The 21086-nt window shown below is 42.8% G+C and overlaps 1 protein-coding gene across 1 annotated transcript in view; it reads left to right on the top strand.

The window, feature by feature from the left end:
- Positions 1–12909: 12909 nt before the first annotated feature.
- Positions 12910–21086, top strand: part of sema4f (sema domain, immunoglobulin domain (Ig), transmembrane domain (TM) and short cytoplasmic domain, (semaphorin) 4F) — a 65065-nt gene continuing 56888 nt past the window's right edge. The window contains exons 1-2 of the mRNA XM_039821833.1: positions 12910–13005; positions 14967–15294. Coding sequence (XP_039677767.1) covers positions 12910–13005; positions 14967–15294 — 424 coding nt within the window. The remainder of the gene's footprint in view (positions 13006–14966; positions 15295–21086) is intronic.

Genomic DNA, 21086 nt, shown 5'->3' with positions numbered 1-21086 from the left:
GCAGCAGTTGCTCCGCTCCCACTGTAGGGAGGCCCATTTGTCGAGAGAACGGCTGACAGCCCGGGAGAGGCACTGTCTGGTTAACACCAGTTTTTAGCTGTGACTGTCCTCCCTTTGCCGTACCTAGGGTTGCTGCGTTTCGGCTGCTGTCTGTGGATTGCTTCATGCGCGGCTCGTATTCTTTCGGATGTTTCATGCGCAGGTGTTTTGGCGGCGGCGATGTTGTGTGTTCTTTAGGGTCCTTGCCGCCCCGGGACCAGGTCGGCATCGCGGATTGGCTTGGGTCGCCTCGCCTTCTTTTGGCAGGGGGTGCTGCCGGGCGGCTCTTTTTCTGCTTGCGAGTTCCAGTTTCACTTTCTCACAGCCTACTGCATTCAACGGTCCACCTACATTACGTTGACCAGCGTAGCGTGCGCAGTGCAAGCGTAGGGTTCGGTTCGGTGGAAAAAAATTCTACGGTTCGGGAGAAGCCAAACCCTGTCAAAAAGCCCAATATTCAGCCGACTCCAAATCCCATATTACTGTCTCCATATTACTAATACGTAGAGCAAGTAATACATCAGCCTTGTGTACAGTGTGAGTAATACAAGCTAGCAGTGATGCTGTATGTGAGAGAGAGGGAAGGATACTGACAGCAGACTATGAGAGTTGAAAACACAATGTTGCCTTTGAGCCATGAGCCAGTTTAACCCTGGCGGGGGCCTACAGAGCAGCGGGACCCAACCCCAACAAGTCGTACGATAAATCAGAGGGGTCGTGAGACGACAAACATGGAAGGAAAGAGGGAGACAAACACAAAGTTATTGTGTTTGTCTTGTGAAATACACAGAGCTTTGCTGCCTCTACGAATATTACAATTACACAACATGAAGGAACAGTCACTTTGGTTCAAGTGCTTTGATGTTTGTTTTGATGTGATAATTAAAGTAATACAAAGGCACTGGTTTTATCACACAATGTAAATATAGGCTACTGTATGATATGATATGAATAATTATTCTCTTCTTTTTATAGGCCACCTGAAGGCTTCTTCCAATCACTGCAGCTGTAAAACAACAACTAAATGTCTCGTGTAACTGCTTTAATCAGCATCTTCAGCTGCATTGCATTGCTTGTAATTATGTTGCGCTTGTTCTTTCAGTCTCCCATATTAAGCTGTAACCTAGTAATAACTAGAGGGGGAAATTACTCTTGGGAAAATGTCAAGTTGATTTCCACTTCAAGCCTTCCTCTCATTATCTTTGCTCTTTTTCACCAGCACTTTTCTTTTCCAATCAAATATGGATTCTTTCTTAAAAAGGGTACAGCAATAACTTTGTTACCGGGTTTTTTTTTTGTTTCAGCTCCTGTCTTTCAGTTTTTTGGACACAGGATGTTACCTCTCTCAGTCATCTATATAAATGACGACCTCAAACGCTCCCTTCAAGTCCATTAACCTTTGAAGTCTATAATTAGCAGTTGAGCTCGTGGCAAATGCGCTCCAATTTGACTAAGTAAACGTATGGAGCGCTGATCCTCTGCAGAATATACAGAGAGACCCTTCAGGGCACTGCTGAGAAAACCATATTCAATTATCCTGCCTATTATAAGTTGTCAGCAGTGTGTGTGTGTGTGTGTGTGTGTGTGTGTGTGTGTGTGTGTGTATATATGTGTGTTAGCTGAAACAGGACAGCCTTATGCAAATATAATTACACCAATTAAACCACAGAAGGGGCTCGGAGGGGGTTTTGGGTGGAAAGACTGGCAGTGTGTTGGTGTGTGCCAGTGGGTATGGTGGTAAGAAAGCTGCTTCTCCAGTGTGTGTGTGTGTGTGTGTGTGTGTGTGTGTGTGTGTGTGTGTGTGTGTGTTTGGTGTTTTGTGTGGTGTTGTTTTGTGTTTGTTGTTTTGTGTGTGTGTGTGTGTGTGTGTGTGTGTGTGTGTGTGAATATATACATGTAAGTGGATGTGCACATGTGTGGGTGTTCTGGGAATGCTGTTCTTCACACCCTCTCCTCCATCCCCCCATCAGCACCACCATCACCCCCATCCCCCCCAACGCCTGCTTCCCTGTCTATCTGTCTTCAGGGAGCTGAAGGAGCTCAAAGGAAAAGCTTGGGAGAGACTCCATGTTTGGAGGAGAGATGGAGGAAAGGATGAAGACATGGAGAAAATGTTAAAACAGTAGAGTGTATAGATGAGAAAAGAGACTGAATGGGTGAGCCCAGGAGCAAGGTAATTGCCACTTCAATACACTGTGATCTGTCTGATGATGTGCATTGACTCTACTGTACATGCAGTAAGGTGAACTTCTGTCACCTTATTTTGAAGAGGGTTTCTGAGTTAGAGGTCTTCACGGGTCGACAAACAGAGACCTGACTCCAGGTGGTCTAATCGGGCAGACAGGGTCTCTTTACTGCCATGGGTCTATGCTCTGTGTGTCTAAAACATGGTCTGAGCGCACACAGCATCAGATTTGATCATGCCGTACATCATCCCAACAGTGGGAGAAAATATTTTCGAAAATCTGTAGATTATGTAAGATATATTACTGTAAATGACATTGTACCGGCTTTCTTTACGCATTACACTTTCTATCAAATAATGGTAAAAGCTGCATGTCTGAAAGCACCTGTATGACTCGAAAACTAAATTGATTTTTTTCCCTTTAGACAAGTTCAGGACAAGCTATGTGATGGAGACATTGAAGGGAGTCAATTGATGTGACATTTCTTGACATTCACTGGTGATTTCTTTTGCACGTTTTCCCCCTTCTGAACGGATCGCTATTCACTAGTTTTTGCCCAAGGGGGTAACACCAGCAACCACGTCTGCCAGGTTAAATTTACCCCCGAGAAACTACATGTTCATACACTCAGAAGAAAAAAAACGCCTGATTGGTTTTGGCATTGTCTAAAAAATCTTCTTTGTCTCGTTCTCATGGGAGATAAACTGTCATCACAATGCAGCAGAGGCCGTTGTATCACAAACATTATTGTCAAGATTTTATCTCTGAGACAGCATCATACACTCGACTGCACTTTATGGAGTTGCCAGCATCTGAAGCAACTCAATAAAGTGCAGGCAGCTTTGAAACCAAGGAAAAATAAATGTTCTTGTGATCGCTGTGGGAGCAGGTGACTGAGACACAACATAGTGGTTTGTGGAGGGTTTCTATAAAGGCTTGTACTGTATGTGGAGGCAACAAGTTATTAAAGAACACAAACTGCAGTCACATGTTGGTACTGTAAAATATATTAGTCCAGCCAATTTAAATTTATGTTATTTCAGCAGATGGCAATTTTGGGGAGAAGCTGAATGTCTGTTGAACTGTTCACATACACATACCACAATACACAGATTTTCTGAAAGCTTCTTGGCAGGAAATCAAGGGTACATACACAGAATGAACTGTCTACTGTCTAACGCCTACTGTGTATTTTGCTAGTGCTCCTTGCAGCATCTGTGCATTGTACATGCAAAGATTAGATTTGAAAATCAATAGGACAAAATCCCTGTTTGCACTTGGTTGTAAAATGTGTTTCGGTGATACGAACACAAGCGGACAGACGAGACACATCGCCACTCGCGTGACTTCTGTCAGAGCGTCAAAGGGCCCGCGCACAATTATTGCGTCCACACTTTCGCCAGTCACGCAGCGCAGAATCCAACGCATCTCCTTCTATCCGACAAAACGATGGACAACACTTAGTCCAACTCGGACAAGTTATAGAGCGTATAGGCGTGATGTCGCCAAAACAACCACCGCATTCCACTACAAAAGATATGTGGTCAATTGCGTCCTGGTGGTACATGTATTTAGCGCTGTCCGCTTGTGATCCAATCGGCTAAGACACATTTTAAAAACAAGTGTAAACCGCGTCCACGGGTCTACAGCCATGCTAGCGGCTGTGTAAATCACCAATGTTTTCATCCTGAGGGGATAATTCATGTCTGTAACAAAATTCATGGCAATCCATCCAAGGGTCAATAGGATTCATCCTCTGGGGACCACGAATATCTGTACTATATACCATGGCAATACATCTAATAGTATTTGAGATGTTTCAGTTTGGATCAAAGTCGTGGTCATACCAACAGATAAGACATCTTTGGAGTCACGTATAGCTAGCCTGGCTAAAAATGTAGTCCCAAAACCCTTACTGTTTTTTTTAATGAGACTGAATGAATGGCTTTTGGACCATACACCAGATTGCTCTCTCCCTCTCATGCACACACACAGTAGGAGGAGAGATATTAGCCAGAGTGAGACATGGGCTCCATATCCCTCTCCTCATGAGGAATCAACTCTTTATTTCTTATTAGGGACTTACAGTTTCATAATATACCCTCTAATCTCATACAGTATTTAAAGAACATATGATTTAGTTGCTGTCCCCACTGTACCATATCTCGTTTAAGCTATCAGGCAAACTTTAGGTCCTCTCCTCTCCTTGGGAGGCCCAAAACGCTATTCTCTTCCTCCTCCCTCCTGTCCTCCTGTCCTCCTGTCACTCCTGCCACTCCTTCTCTCTCTTTTTAATTGCCTCTGAATTTCTTCTTTCTATCCCTGGTTGCAAAAGCTTCAAATGAAGGAGCTGTTGTCATGTGAGCAGACGCCCAGCTGGATTCATCCCTCCCTCCTTCCCTCCACAAACCTGTTCTCCCTGCTGATTAAATGTAATACTCCATATTCATGGGATGATTATTGAACCGTGGCTTTTATTAATCGACCTGATGTTCTCAGCCTAACATTGCATCTTTCATCCATCCCAGCATTTTCCCTTTCCATGGCCCTTACAACCAGCAGACGACCAATTTACCCGCTTCTCTACTTCTACTCCTTATTTCACCCCCACTCCACACCCTCTGCTTCTAACTCTTCCCTTCAGTCGCTAGCCCCTTCTCTTTACCTCCGTTATTTAATCTCAACCCCCTGTTTTTCTGTTTGATTAAGGAAAGGGCTCGCAGGGACGAAAGAGAAGAGAGATAATGATGGAGATAAAAACCGATGATATAACCAAAGACAACAATGAAATGACATTACATTAAAACCAACGTTTTTCAGTGGATCCGGTGAATAAAACGGCGAGGTTGGAAGATGAATGAGTTCAACTATGTGTGAATAACAACAAGACTACAGCTTTGACATTGGTTCTTTCTCCTGCATTCCCTTGTTAGGTAGTGCAAGGATTATTGGTGAATGATTTTGTGAAAAGCACCCTGTGCATTAGTGTTTCTCTCCATTGTAGATAAGAAGTGGAGACACTGGGGATTGAGCCCAGGACCTCATACATGCAAAGCATGCGCTCTACCACTGATTGTTTTAAATGCTTCAAAATTATTAAATTTGGAGGAAGTGCAAGGTTATAACAGATTTTTGTTGGTGAATGCCGTTAGACAAAGCCGTGTGTGTACTTGGTGTTGAGAACATTTCACATTTCGGAAAGATTAGTTCTTTGAACCATACCAAGGTAGATAAGAAGTAGACATGCAGGGGATTGAGCCCATTAAAAACCTGAGCTGAAGTTATGTAACAAAATACTTACTAAGTTAAACTCAAACCATGATATATTCCTAAATGTAGCCTGTAGTTTTGTGTTTAAAAGTGTGGTACGTGGAGCGTCATAGTTTGACGCTGGGAGTCCTGACCAAGCATCTGTATGTGACGAGCTGGGGTTGGTTAAAGTTAAAATGTCTTTTTTTAGTAAACTAATTATTATACTGTAAAAGCTACTTTACATTACAGCCTTCGATTCATTGTATAAGCCACAGGGGGTTTGTATTTTTTGCAAATCAAAGTTTTTTTAAATCTTTTAATGAGTGATAAAGTAAGTAGAGAGCATAATTAAAGCCTATTTTGCTGTAAAAAAAAACATGGTTATTACTAAATCTCTCATTTGTGTAAATACATGTTTTGGCAGAATATGTTGCAGATCTACTTTGGTTGGGTCTCCACATAAATAAAACATTTAAAGGAGCTTGTATGTTACAGTAAATAGGGCAAGGACGACTCACTCCAACAGCAATAAAGAGCCTACTTAACACTGTGCATTCTGTCTCTAGTGTTCTTAGGTCCTGTGTTACTTCACTTAATGATATTCATGTTTATGTTAAACAAGACAAACACATTGTTTCCCCCACAAAATGACTGCAGGTATAAATAATATTTACAGTAATGGACACCTTTCTGACATATAGACACAAAACGTCAGATTATTATATCTGTAGACAGCCACACAAATGCACATTGAATCATTTAATCAGTGATCTATAGTGCAGTATAATCGGTTTCTTCCATATAATCATACAGTAATCATATACCCTTTCAACACTGGCTGCTCTGTAATTATTCCAATGTGATGTGACTGCGATGTTCATTTTTCTGTGAGTGTGCAAGGCTTAAAATGCTTATTCCCACGTAAATGCTGAGTTAAAACTGAGTGTATTTGAATTGGTACAACTCTGAAAGAGAACGAACATGTGGGTAAAGTTTGGCGTTGTTAAGTTTCACTTATCTTGTGACTTCCTGCCTCGTGTGTTTGTCCCCTTTGTGATTCCCCGATGTGTTTCACCTGTTCAGCAGCCCTCATGTCACCTGTCTGCCGTTACAAGCGTCATTGCCTTGTGTATTTAGTCTGTGTGTTCCCTGTGTCAGGTTTCAGGTTCCAACTTGGTTTCAGGTTTCAACGTGGTACCTTCATTTTGAGGTTTTGTTTCCTGCCTTTGGTTATTAAATTATTGGACTGCCTCAGTCCTTCTTCTTTTGCGTTTGGGTTCTTCTCTTGCTGCCCCGTTCTGCCTGTCAAGTCAGCTCCAACATCACATCAAGTCAATTTAGAAATTGAAGTTGGTCTTGGTATCAGACTCGGTACTGTAGCTGGACTCTATAAAGTTTGACAGCTTTGACTCCAGTACGGCCGAAGCTTTCTTTTCCCTCAAAAAAAGAAATGCTTTTTACGCTGAAAGACCTTGACATTTTTTAGCAAAGCAACTCTTGCCTCTGAAATGGTAATATTCCACATCTTCCCGGCCCACATTGCAGCCCAGTGATAAAGCAAACAGAGGCAACCCCAGCTAGAGTCAAAAGCTGTGTAAAAGGGTTTAAATCTCTGCTATCAGCCACCCACAGCAGTTTATCTCCCAGCACTGGGAACTGTGCTGTACAAGCGGGGTTTTTTTTTTGCAAAAGAAATTGACTGTGAAATCTACCGTAGTGATGTAACTTGAATGCCATTCCTGCCTGAACATCTATTCTTACTGTAAAACATGTCGACCTTCTACAGTAACTGCTGCTAATGATCCCTAGTGCATCCATCCTCCTCAGCCCCTTTTTAATTACTAAGACCCCTCTTTTTCAGCTGGGTGAGGGTCAAAACATGTCAAGAACAGCTTTGCACGCAACAGACCTGTCTTATCCTTTCAGAGGTCAGATTTTATCATCAAGAAACAATGACCCCAATCGCTACAAATCTAGTAAACAGCTTGTCACCTTCCATCCTCAGATCGCACGCACGCACGCACACACACACACACACACACACACACACACACACACACACACACACACACACACACACACACACACACACACACACACACTCTCGATAGCCATTATGGGTTGACATTTACCATGGGTTTGTGAGTGATACCCCACACATCATCTGAACGACGCATTTTGTTTCCCCTTATGCATGTGCAGTACTGCAAATGGTGAGATAACAAAAAGAATAAAGAATAACATTTCTGAATAAAACTATTTTTGGAGTGAACACTGATTCAAACTGAGTCACTCGTTCTGCTGGTTTTTGGACCGCACGTAAAGCACCTGTGGATTGGATGATCCACTATGTAAGCAGCCGTAAATCTCAATTTGAACATAGTATAAGCTGGTGTTTCAATGTGCTTCCTCTTCCTCTGCACCCCCACATTCGCAATCCTGTTTTTCAGATTTATACGCTGCAGATCACAGAGTTGTTTTTTTACACTAGTCATGTATTAATGGCACAGTGAGCCGAGGAGCTTCACATTGTATCAAGCACCGGTTTCTTCAATTATATCTCAGTGGGGTGGAGGGGTACAATGTCGTACTTGCTCGAGGCTCTCTCCTACTCTCTCTGCTTCTCCACACAGCTAGAGTGGGTTAACAGGATTAAGGGGACATTTGCATTGGGTTGGCTGGAACGATGAGTATGTTGGCAGTGACTCCATCATGGCATGTAGTCAGATAACGTACAGAGAGCTCAACGTGTGGCGTATTTAGGTCAGATTTGAAAATTGCATACATTAACGCAAACACAAAAAACACCTAGAGGATGTTAAGACTGGTAGGAAGAACATAAAGAGGGCAATGGAGGCAGTGTTGGGGGCGGTGCATCTTGATGTTGTATGCTGATCTAAGAAACTGAGTCTGGATCATAAGGGAGTTGACGTTGGCATAATCTACTTAATCTGATTGAAGGCAGCGTCGTCTACGCTCAGGCTCAATAATTGATAGCACCATCTGCTGTAGAAACCATCTACCAGAATGCCACACATAAGGAATAAGGTTAGAGTGACAACGGGTAATTACATTTTACCTTTCTTTGCCACAAGGAGACTGATACTGGATAATTGTATTTAACATTTCATCACAGTCACAACAGGATGAATGGCTCTGCTGCAAGTCTGCCCTCCAGAGACATTCATCTGAAATAGTCCCTCCACTAAAATTGAAGGTGCACACACACTATACAAAAGTGAGATCAGATGAACTCAGCACATCAGCATACATTAGATCAGTGGTTCCCAACTTTTTTTGTCAGACGTACTGTACCCTCAAAGCCCCACCTCATTCAGAACGTGTTGCAACATGTGCTCACTTGAATTGATTTTGAACTTATCTGGATATTATTTAACTATTCATGATTCATGATAGAGAAGTTGCCATTTTAACCAGGCAACCATTTTGGTAAATATGTCCAACTTTTCATCCATTACTAACAATTAGCTAACCATTTATCCGTTACTTTCATCAATTTTGTTTATTAGCTATTTCAACTGTTTATCCATTATTTTTAGCGAACTGTTTTGTGCTCACTTACTGCTTACGCACTCTTAGTCGTGTAGTAAGTGTTCAGGTGTTATAGCCGACTCAATATGTGGACATGAATAAAAGAAATACAATTGTAATTTCTATTTTATAAAATGACTCGAGCTGCTCCACACTTTTTTCCACGTAGCCTACACCCTGGCAACAGCTGAAGTACTCTCAGGTGTACATGTACCCCTGGGGGGGGGGGTGGGAATCAGATGATTAGACTTAGCGGTATTCAATCCAAGTGACCAGCCATTATTGAATAGCAGAATGTGTATCTTACAAAGCACTTCTTGGTTCTCTAAAGGGATGAGGCTAATTATTACATTTCAGCTCACACTAAAGACTGGCTACACCACAAACGTACCGGCTAATTACAGCTGAAATGATCCCTTTAATTAGACGGGCCTTTTAGTATATATTAATTGATATGGTGTGTCTATGTGTGAGTTGTTTGTGTGCATTCACGTGTGTGTCTGCTGTCTGGATTGTGCTTGTGTACGACATGTAAATAATTGATAGGTGAGCATTGTTTGAACATCTTTAATTCACAGCACGGGGATGGATAGCACACACAGTTCTCCCCCATGGCTGCATGGACGAAGTGCCTGCAAACACGTGCTAATGTTTGACTGATTTAAACACTTTTATTAACACTGAAAACATGCACACAAGGTATACTGTACTGTATGTGATGATACGAGACAGCTTGGTTTCCTCTGCCAAGCATTGTGTTGCAACACCTCAGCAGGTGCAGCTGTAGCCACATGAGAAGCCTCTCAACATGTATCCATGTTTCTTGGAAGCATCAGTCATGTTGTGTTCATGTCACATTGGAAAACGTGAAAGAAGGGGTTGACAGATTAAGGAAATTTGGCAATGCTGGGAGCATTTTTACCCATGAATTTAAATAGGGCAGATAAGCTGGTTTTTTTATGTTGTTAGTGAGCTTATAACTACAGTCTTTTTCTACATTCTTTAAAATCCTTTCACTAGAACGAAAGAAAGCCTCTCTCTTTGTTTTCATAATCACCTCGCGCTGTGTTTTCTGATAGATTAAGGAAAGGTCCTGCAAGGACAAATAGGAGGAAGGGGAAAGGAACGAAAAACATTCAGTTTTGAGGACAACTAAGCCTGATGAAGGCCATCACATAAATGTGTTTTCAAATATGAATGCCCGGCTGTAAGGACCTTTCAAATTCATTTAACTTGGAGGGAATGCACAGCTGTCACTTTGCTTAATGCCTAAAGCACCCTTAAAGAGTGCATGTGGTTACTGTAATATGCAACTGACAGGATGTGTGCTGTAATTCCTCTGGAGATAAGAAGTGGAGATACTGGGTATTGAACCCAGGACCTCTTACAGGCAAAGCATGCCCTCTACCACTGAGCTATATCCCCTCTGCTAGTAAACCATCCACTGTATAAAAATCAAGCTTTATTCAAAGAAGTTGGGAAGGTGGTCACATCCATTTATTGGTTACACATATGCAGTAAAATATGATGGCTTCAGTGATTTATCTGCTTTGTGAAATGATTATCTTTAACATTTGATTGCCAGGTTAATGTTTCTGTATATCTTGAGTATGGACAAAAATGTTCACATTCATGGATCATTTGGGTGGAATGAAACGAATCAAATGCTTTAACTTGAGCGTTGATCCAAATCTCCAGGCTTACCTGGGCTCAGTACAGGTCAGACTCACTGCCTGACTCCCTTCCATCTCCGCCCTCAATAAAACAGCAGAATCCATTGTTGGGGGATTAGCAGAAAAGGTTTTGGGCAGTTTCTTCCATTTCCTCCTCAGCAGAGGTAAGTGATGGGGGGTAAATCAGTTGGCAACCAGCCAGCTGCGGTACAAACACCAAGCAGTGAATATCACACGGGGGTGAGATTGACCCCCACGTTAGCTTTGTAATCTTTTTAAGTCAGATATTCTGGGTGAAATGCTCACATTGTATGCAGGATTTCTTCTCCACAATTGTACGTGGTGCCTTAGACTGAGAGCTTGATTGACACATTTAGACAGAGGGAGGGTGGGGGAAATGTGCACAGATGCAGCAGGGGAGGTGGAAACAGGCATGTGGGGGGTGGGAGAGGTTAGAGGGTGCGGGGAGAGAGAGATAGAGAGAGAAAAACAGGGTGCACTACGTCTTGGGTTTAATTAGGGAAATGAACGCTGTTAACGAAATGAGTGTTTCTGTGTGTGTGTGTGTGTGTGTGTGCGTGTGTGAGTGCGTGCATGTGGCCACTCTGCTCCTCAGGTCAGACATCCTCTGCCTTTTGTGACCCAACCCTCTCTCCCAAACACACACACACACACACACACACACACACACACACACACACACACACACACACACACACACACACACTTACACAGGCAGTTACTGAATAAGTGGGAGAACATAATTAAAAACTGTGACTGCATGCATCACTTATCCAGTTAATAGACCAGTCACACATTTGCTGGATTTAATGCCACTTCACAAAAACAATATTTTCAAATGCAAAGTCACTGTTATGTCTGCCCTGATGTCCAAGGGTAAGGTCAATGTCCTGTGAATGTGTGTGTGTGTGTGTGTGTGTGTGTGTGCGCGTGTGTGTGTTTGCCTGGCCTAATACTGATCAAGAAGCAGCTGCTCAGTGATCCTGAGCCATATAATTACATTTGCTGGAGATGGTGGCTCGTCTGTCACTCTCCATCTCTTTCCTCCGTCTTCATATTCACCCGTAATAACAATCCCTCAATTTCAACCGGGGATCGCCAACCATTAGGCACACACAAACACACACACACACACACACACACACACACACACAAGCCGACACACATGCACAAACACACACATAAAACACCTCTGGTTTAACCCAGTGTCTGTAAAAACATATGTGCACACATGCACACACACATGCTGTACAATCAAAAAGACACATTTACAGACTGATGACAATGCATAGACAGGCATGCACACTGAAACAGATTAACAGAAGCAGTGCAGGGTCACGGATTGCAGCTTCCTAACATCACGGTCTGAATATTAATGTGGGGGGACAGATAAGCAGCCGTGGCAATCCCTTTAAGGCCATCGCCTCTCTGGTTGGTGCTTGTGGTTAATTTATGCCAATCTGTATACCCAATTTATACAAATTTTGTTTTTCGGCTTGAACTAGTGTGTGTGTGTGTGTGTGTGTGTGTGTGTGTGTGTGTGTGTGTGTGTGTGTGTGTGTGTGTGTGTGGAGTGGTTTGAAGGCTTCAATCAATCTGACTGTGTCTGTGCATTCTACTTTGTCTTTACTGTCCAACTTTATAGTGCATTGTGTTGTTTGTTTTTAGCTCTTGCTTCACCTGTCCAGCAGGAGGCAGCAGTTAAACTTTGAGTTCAGCTCAGAGAAGTTTGATAGATTTTGAATCAGTATTAACACCCTCCTTATTGGCTTCATTCTAGATGCAGTGCAGTCGATCTAAACAGTAACTGACCCAGATCTGGACCTCCTCTCTGACAGTGATAAATATCCTAGCCCCCCAAAAGTCATGGGTGAAGGCACAGTGGGGTTTTCCCCAGTGCCCTCATCTCCAATGGCCGCTACAACTGCCACTGATAGAGACGTCCATTATGATACTGAGAGATGTTTAGTCATTCCAAAAGTCACTGGCCGCGTAAAGATGAGACACGCACAGTGTGAGCCTAATCAGGCTCGATTAGAGACGGCGCCGCTCACTTCTTGGCTTTTCTTTATCACGGCTCCTTTACCTCTGACCCCTCTCCTCCTCCTCCTTCCCCCTCTTCGTCTACCAAATCCTTTAATCCATGCTCCTCTGTGACCCCTCCCTTTGTCCCGGAGTCGGGGTACATGTCTGCACCCCCGCCCCGTGAAATTGGCCGGTCAGCACCACCAGCCGCCCTGCTCTTCTCCTTAGAGAAAGACCGATTGAGCGGGAAGGAGAGTGTTTTCAGTATTGCAGTTATGGCTGCTATACAACCTAAACCCATAAATATATAAGTTATAACACAGACGTGAGCTATTTCTAAACTAAGGATGCTGCAGTTTATTGTTTATTATTGTTTATATCAAATAGGCTAATTGTAAATGTCAAGACAAATTGTAAGCACATGGCAGAAAACAGCCTCTCTGTGGATTATTGGTGTGGTTAAGGCCTGTAAACCTGTGACCTCACATCTACCGTTTAATCATCTTTACTTTAGATGCCCCGCCCCACCATGATGTCAGAAGACTGACAGGTGGATTAAGGAAACCAGACCACAGGAGCAGAGTTAAAAGGAGCAGAGAGACCATTCCTTGGCAAATGTTCATTCTTTAAATATGATATGTTGAATGAGTAAAAGATTCATAATGTCAAAAACCTGAACACCTGTGCTTTTCATTCATAATGTATCACAATATATTGTGTATATGAAAAACAGAAATATTCAATAATGATTTGACCTTTTTGAGCCTTTGTCCCCCTCACATAGGGTTTCTGAATGAGTTGCAATTTTAGTTTGTGGAACCCTAGAGTAAAGCATTGGATAAGACTCAGTCGCTGATCATATTCAGAAATCAAATAGGTCATACTATATTTTATATATCTATATTTATTTTTATGTCTGACTGACCAATACTGGATTGTTTAGGCTATCAACCAATAGGCATTTTTAACACCAACTCATAACATAAATTAAAATGTTTTGATAAGGCTCTCTTAAATTATTATTTTTTTTTAAGAATTGTGAGTACTGAGAGGGACATTGTATAAATTATCCACATAGCCTACAGTATATCTGCAAAAGGCTAATATTGGCAGATATGCCTGCTTGCATAATATATCAGTATTAGCTCTATTACATATTGCACTATTCCTCTAAATAGTGCGGACAATATATCCAGTAACCTGCTGGGAACTGAGTTATGTCTGAATAAAAACATTATTTTGAAAAAATACCTACAACTATGTGTCTACAACGTGGCATTTTTCCTCTCCAATAAATCCCATTTTGAATAGGCAAATCCCAGTTAATTCAGTAGAAAGGATTGCATGAATCCTCCAGGGTTCAGGACCGTGCCAGTCAGGCAGTGCCAGGTTTCACATAACCACTACAGGCTTTCATCTCATTGTATGACAGAGCAGACAGTTCCGCATAGGATAACAGGCCTATTCTAGTGGACACAGTGCAACCTGTAATTGCTTCCTGACCACACTGCCCGTCATTTACACACATCAAATTCATCCGTATTTTTAAAGAAACTCACAAAAAAAAGGAAGTTCGATACCAGTTGTAGCGTTTCTGAGGAAAACCAGAGCTGCACCTGTCGGCCGTGACATCACCCACCCTTACCTGTTGTGTACCCTCGCGCAGCCTTCTCCGGAGGGCGGGGCGCGCGAGACGGTTGGCTTCCGCGCTCGAGCGTTGTAGCAGGCAGCATCCTCGAAGCCGGTCACTACTATCCTCCATAGCACTGTGCACCGTGCCAGCGCTCGAGCTCCAGCGACACAGAGCGCGCGCTCGGGAATTTAGTTTCACTTGACGAAGGTAAACCTGATTTTCTTTCTTTAATTTCCTCCGGTCATTTTAAAGTGAAGACCAGCGGAGGTTTTATTTTTTTTTTTACCAGCGGGACAAGCTCGGCGACACCGGGGCACAGACCGGGGAAAGAGCGAGGCTTCAAGCTTGGTACGACCCAGGACACTGACTGGACGTTATTCCTGCACGAGAGGACAGCACTTTGGATTACTTTGACACACAGTTTGTGACTGGAACACACCACAAATGTAACTACATGACTGTGTCTTCTGGTCCTCAGCATGTGGCGTTTCTTTAGTAGATAACACAACCCTTACATTGCGCTGAGCGGATGCATGCACTTCTGTGCGCTTTGTGCTGATTTACATGAAAAGCAGTGACCTGTAGCAAAATAGCATTATAATTTATTTATTTTTAAGGAATCATTTCTTTGATTTTGAAATAACCACAAGTTATTTAACATTGCCTCGGACCGAGCTCTGTGCCTTTTTGAACTCGTTAAGCCGTGCGCAGCCAGGACCAGGATGCATCACAGCTGAAACCGCGAGTCCGGGACTTTGGAGTTGGAATCAGATCGGACGGACCGCCACCTCCGTCCTGGACCAGGACAGGATCCGATTCGCGACGAGTCCTGTCGGTGCGATGTTGACTCTGCTTCCGGTGCTATGCCTGCTCTCCGGAGCCTCCTGGGCAGCGACCCTGGGCGGGTTGGGAGGTGAGTGCAACCGCCGAGGCGGAGGAAAACAAAAACTCATGAGGGCAATATTTGTGATGATCAAAGCTGAAGAGATATTCCTTTAAACGGATTTTAATTTGGGAGGACTGTCTTCACTTCCATAGGCTGTAGTATGCATTTGTCAATGTATTTAATGTCTATTTGCAAATGGAAAGGTGTTTCAGGTGGCTTCATCGTCACATGATGATTATGATGATGATAACAGCTATCAAAACAATATAATCCATGAGGCTGGTGCAACATCTGTAACTTATCACACACCTCCAAAAAGGTGTGTGATAAGCTGTGGCTGTGTTTGGCGCAAAACATAATTTAACCCAAAGTTGACCCCGCATGTGTCCGCCCTTGTCAACCTTTGCACTGCACTGCTGTTTTACGCACTCAGGGCGCTTTGCCAAAGGGCTGCCTTCCACCTTTATTGTGGCTTTATAAATGGTGATACTGGCGAAGCAAGCAGGTGCCAGACATGTTCTGCTGAACGCCAACAACAAGTGCACAGACTGGGCAGAAACGCTGGACTGTTGGTTTCATCCAGACACGTAGCAGCTTTCGAACTTAAAGGGACAGTTCAGTCAAATGGGCTTCCCACTGGAGGGATTGATGCATGTAGGGAATTTGTCTTTTCATTTGCCCTCATCCAGAGAAGGCAGAGGTCAGGATCAGTGGCTCTGTAAGCTGGGAGTGAGTCAACATCTTGCTCAGGGACACTTCAGTAGAGTGGATGCAGGGGCTTGAAAATGTTCAGACTGTGGGTCTCTAAAAGGACGCAGACAGCCCTTAGTTTTCTTGAAAAGTGGCTGTGTGTATCACATACTGAAAATACTGAAGGGTGAAAGAGAACCAGACACAGATTGGGATGGCCATAAGTCAGAGTGAATAGAAGACAAGCCCCGCTCCCTAACAAGCTCCCCCTTTGTGTCGGGGTCAGCAGCGCAGACTCTCCAGCCTTCCTGTTTTCCTGTTGGAAACTGACTGACCGTTTAAATGAAAAACATAAAACGAGAGGAGACATCCATCACAACAAAATGATAAGAAGCTTAAGGGGCAGTAGCGAGACAGAGCTATTTTGTGAACCTTTGGAGATTGCAGTCTGTATGAGTTTATCTCTACATTTGTTTGAAATGTATTCTCTTTGTTTGCACAGTTATACATCTTTGGTTTTTTCCCTCATTTATGTCCTTTCTTTCCCTCTCTACCATGTGATGGTGTTTACACCCAGATGCAGTGAGGAGAAAAATATTTAGAGGTTGCGTCACTGTGTGTCCATTGACCATTAGCCTGTACTCCAGTCACCTGACTGCATTAATGGGCTTTGGTCTACAGCTGAACTCTGCAGCAGAGCTTATTGTGCTTTAACCCTTTTGTATTTTCCAATCTGTGATTGATCTACAGCTAAATTCTTACTTTAGACAGTCACTGCATGGCTGTTGATCCGGGCTCATTTGCTGAATGAATGCAGTGTCTGTAAGTTAGCTCCCTGTCTCTGTCATTACGCAACTGTGGCCTGTGGCACGCTGGCCCCACAACAAATACAGTTGGAACGAGGGCCAGCAAACAGCAATGAGAGCGATAGGCAGAGAGGGAGACATTCAGATATGGGAGACTATTGCAGATTGAGAACTGCATCAATGAATTGTACTTCTTGTTGCAGAGGTTGCCTGCTAAGTGCATGCCTCTTAATTTGATTAAAGTCCCTACAACATTTCATTTTAGCAGAGTGGTGCCATCCTCACAAGGGTGTGTGTGTGTGTCTGTGTGTGTGCATGCTTCTGTGTTTGCATGTGTGTTATGATTACTGAAGAGAGACTCTTGCATAAGGCAGTGTAGTTGTTATGAGCACCTGGTCAAGTGATGTGTGTGTGTTAAGCTTGGTTTGCATGTACAGTAATATCCAAGCGACAATCTGCACAGCTGATTGAAGCTTATGCACACTTCCTTTACATGCAGTTCTGTTAAACACACATAAAAGCTTGTAATGTTTGGTGTTTGCCCTGTCCTTACAGCTAGTGCCACCAACAGGCCAAATCTGGTTCAGCGCGTCAGTTTATGACTTACTGGATTTTTGCCAGCCTCAGTCATATTTTAGGATGAATGTGGGCCTTCATCTGGCATCATCCTCAGAGACAAACATAGATACGGAGTTAAGAAGGGCCTGTTTTAAGATAGGCTACCATTGTTTTTAAAGTCAGTTTGTGTAAATATTATCCATCTGTCTTGCACCACAAAGATGTTAATTTCTCACTGCCTCATTGCTATTATGATTCATCTGTTGTGCTTGTAAAATGCAATATTACATGGTTGGGTGGCTAATAAGGCTTATGTGGAATTGTTAGTGTTTGGGGAAAAGTTGTGAAACTGCTGAAATTACCCACTGCATAATGAATTTACTAACAGAGTGTGGGATTTTAGTTTAATTTGACTCTATTCATAGAGTGGGCATTTGTATCTAGATATTTTAGTAAAGAAAACCTCAATGTAAAGATATATAATTTCTATAATTTCCATATAAATGGGAATAATGATTAATGGCGCTGTACATAAATACAAAACAAATCCACTTAGCTTTACATCACATTTATGTGTGTACGTTGTTGTGCCCCTCTGTCGGCTCCGGTCAGTTTCACAGGTCTAGCAGTGGCTTTAATGCTCCTCACATGAAACTCATTAGGGTGTCGGCACACGAGGGAGGGCCTGGCTCCCAGCGCTGCACCCACTGTTTGGATCAGGGTTGAGAAAGGAGCTATGTCTTATTTTAATAGCTTGGTTAGTTGGAAACTATGCCGGTATATTAAGCTTTGTGTCGCTCAGAAGGCCACCCGGTGTCCATCTACAGTACCACCTGCAGTTTGCTTGCCTGCTCACAAAAACTATACTTTTTCTTTGTTTGTAGTCAACAGGAGCTTACCACAATCTCTATTCAAACATTTCTCACCCCAGTAGCTCTCAGTGATCGAAGACGTATTACTCTATTGTAGTTTTCTGTTTTTGTGCCAACATTTGCACTTGGCTAGCGGTGAACTATGTGTGGGTGGATGGGAGTCCCATATAACAAAGACGTATCAAAGCAGGCTGGAAAATACAGTTATCGCATTGAATCCACTCCATGCTGTGGTGTGGTGGGTGGGGCTACAGGCTCTGTTTGTCTGGTTCTTGTGAATTTTACACAAGGAAGCAGCCAATTCTGATGATGAGTGTGAAAAGTGCAACTTTTTTGTGGCCGTCGAGCTTAAATGAATTCTGCAATTCAGTTGAATTTTCTTGGTTGCTCATCTACTGCTTCTACCTTTTGTCTTGAGATGTAACAGAAACCTGCTGTATAACCAACATTGTTTATGTATTTGATATTAATCTGAACTTACATTTTAGCTCTGGTGGGATAACAATCTTCTAAAAAAGCTAGGACAGGCATGGGGAGACATTTTTTAGCCTCAAGAGTCTCATCTTGTGATCACTTTAATAAGTAGATGATGACCTAAACAAAAGCCACATTGAGTATGTTTACTTGCACACCAATATTCCACTATTATTCCGAATATGACAATATTCCGAATTTGATACAAGTCATGTAAAAAGCATATTCCGATTGGACATTCCGAAGAAGGCCTTTTTCCGAATATAGCATTTTCTGATTAAGACGTGTGGAATATTCTGGTATTATTCAGGTTTTAGAGGTATTCTTTGGACATGTATGCAGCGCATTCGGAATATGCGTCTCAATCTGGGTTTTTACCACAGGTTATTGTCAGTGCGTTGCTATGGTTGATGTACACAAACCAGCCAACAGTTTGCAAGGCTGCCGACCCGATAATAAGGAGAAACACAGCTACTTCTAAACATTATTAAAGACTTGGATATCAACAGGTTTTTGGATATGCGCACACATCGCTACGCCAACCTTTTCAAGAAGCAAATTGAACACAGACATGGCTCTGAGACCTGCTGGTTTTACAAGATGACACATGCTGTTGCCTTTGTGGGCAATGTGCTGGAATGGGGCTCTTATGTTGCTGTCAAAGATATATAGTTAGTTTATAATTTGGAGGGATGGTCTGGCTCATGATGTGCAAAATCCTCATCCCTGCAGGCCTGCATACTTTCCTATCTGTCGTGGGATTAGGCCAGGAAGAGTGTAACCACTAAACTGTCTGAACCGGGGCTTTGCCTGTGAGAATACATGTGGACTACAGTAGATTATGAGTTTGGGTTGAGGCGGCATTGTTGTCTCCCACCGGGGAATAAGAAGTGGTTATCCAAAGACAAGAAACAGTGTTCCCTTTTTCTCATCCCCCATTCTCTCTCTCTTGCTGTGTTTCTTTGCCATTCTTTTCCAGCTCTCATCCCTCTCTTCCTTCTAAGTGTCGTTGATAGAGCCCGGTGGAGTTGAGTGGTGCCATGGGAATGGAGAAAGGCTTCAGAAATGCTTTTGGCACTTCCGTCAGTTTTGTGTGATGATAAGCCCTAGCTCTTTGCTGGCTGTTGAGTGCATAATGAAAATATGTGACGTTTTAAAAGCTGCCTTCCATATCTCTCTTTGGCTGTCAGAAATACTAGAAATAATAGAAGTGGTGGAACACTTTAGCTTGTGTGGTTAGTCCCTGACTTAAAACATAGCATGGCTTTCTGTTGCTATTCTTCTCTTTAGCTGCATGTCTGTTTAATGTATCCATCTCCTGTTATCTCTTTCTTCTTATTACCCTGTTTCCTTTCATTTATTTGCTTATCTTTTCTTCTAAAATGAGTTAAACGTGAAGGAGAGGAAGTGAATGAAAGAAGGATGAGAGGAGGGAATTATCAGCTGTCATCGGCCTCCTACAGAAAATACTCTCTCCCTCCTCACATTCGTCAGCAAAGTTCATTAGCTTCTTGTGCACTTCCACTCATAATGCACTCTCTATCAAGCCCCGACATTATTCTCTGATTCGGAGAATTACATTAGCGGTGCACACGTACATAGTTGTTCATGCACTCTCCCACGTTGTTTGTGAATGGTCAGCCCACACAGGCACTCCTGTGACTGGAGCCTGTCAGAGTAAAGGGCAAACCGAGTCAGATGTCAAAGGCCACACACACACACACAGAGTCGACGCAAGCAGATTCCCTTGGTTGCATTCCCAGGAGGATTTCATGATTGGTATTCTTGGTGGCTTTTTGGCTCAGTCCTAATTCTGCATCTCTTGTCGGGACACATCTATACCTGCGTAATATGACCGCTGTGAACAGTTTAACACATAGCACTCAGAGGTCAACAACATGTTAGGCATGTCAGGAATGATGAAATTCTCCATCATTCATTCATTCCTCCTTCCTACTTTGTTCCCACTCCTTCGTTCATAAAAATCTTGTGAAATGTGCTGCGTCAAGATGTGAACTACAGCTTCTTTAAAGTCTTGAAGGGTTTAGTAGAGAGTGCGTGTGAGTGCGCGTTCGTGTGTGTACTTACGGAGGGCTTTAGAAGAAATGATTGCAGTGCACAGCTCAAGCATATATCATCAACTCATTGGGATTCACTCCTGCCTTCTGCCCTCATCTCCACCCTCTCTCGTCCTCTGTTGCGTGAAAATCCAATCTGATAGAAAGCAAGTTGAAACCAATTATAATGCATAGAGAACACTTTTCAGCGTTTAGAAACAGAGGGTACACTTAAGCTGAAGAGTTTCATTTTTTCTACCCCTTGTTCTATTTAATTTCAAGTTAAAGTGAATCCTTTTTTTGTGTGTTTTAATCAAACCTGAACAGTCCCAGAGGCATTATAAATTAAAACAATTCACACA

Source organism: Perca fluviatilis, chromosome 14 (genome assembly GCF_010015445.1).
Source record: "Perca fluviatilis chromosome 14, GENO_Pfluv_1.0, whole genome shotgun sequence".
In the NCBI taxonomy this organism is placed as follows: Eukaryota; Metazoa; Chordata; class Actinopteri; order Perciformes; family Percidae; genus Perca; species Perca fluviatilis.
This window is presented reverse-complemented; position numbering and strand designations above follow the sequence as displayed.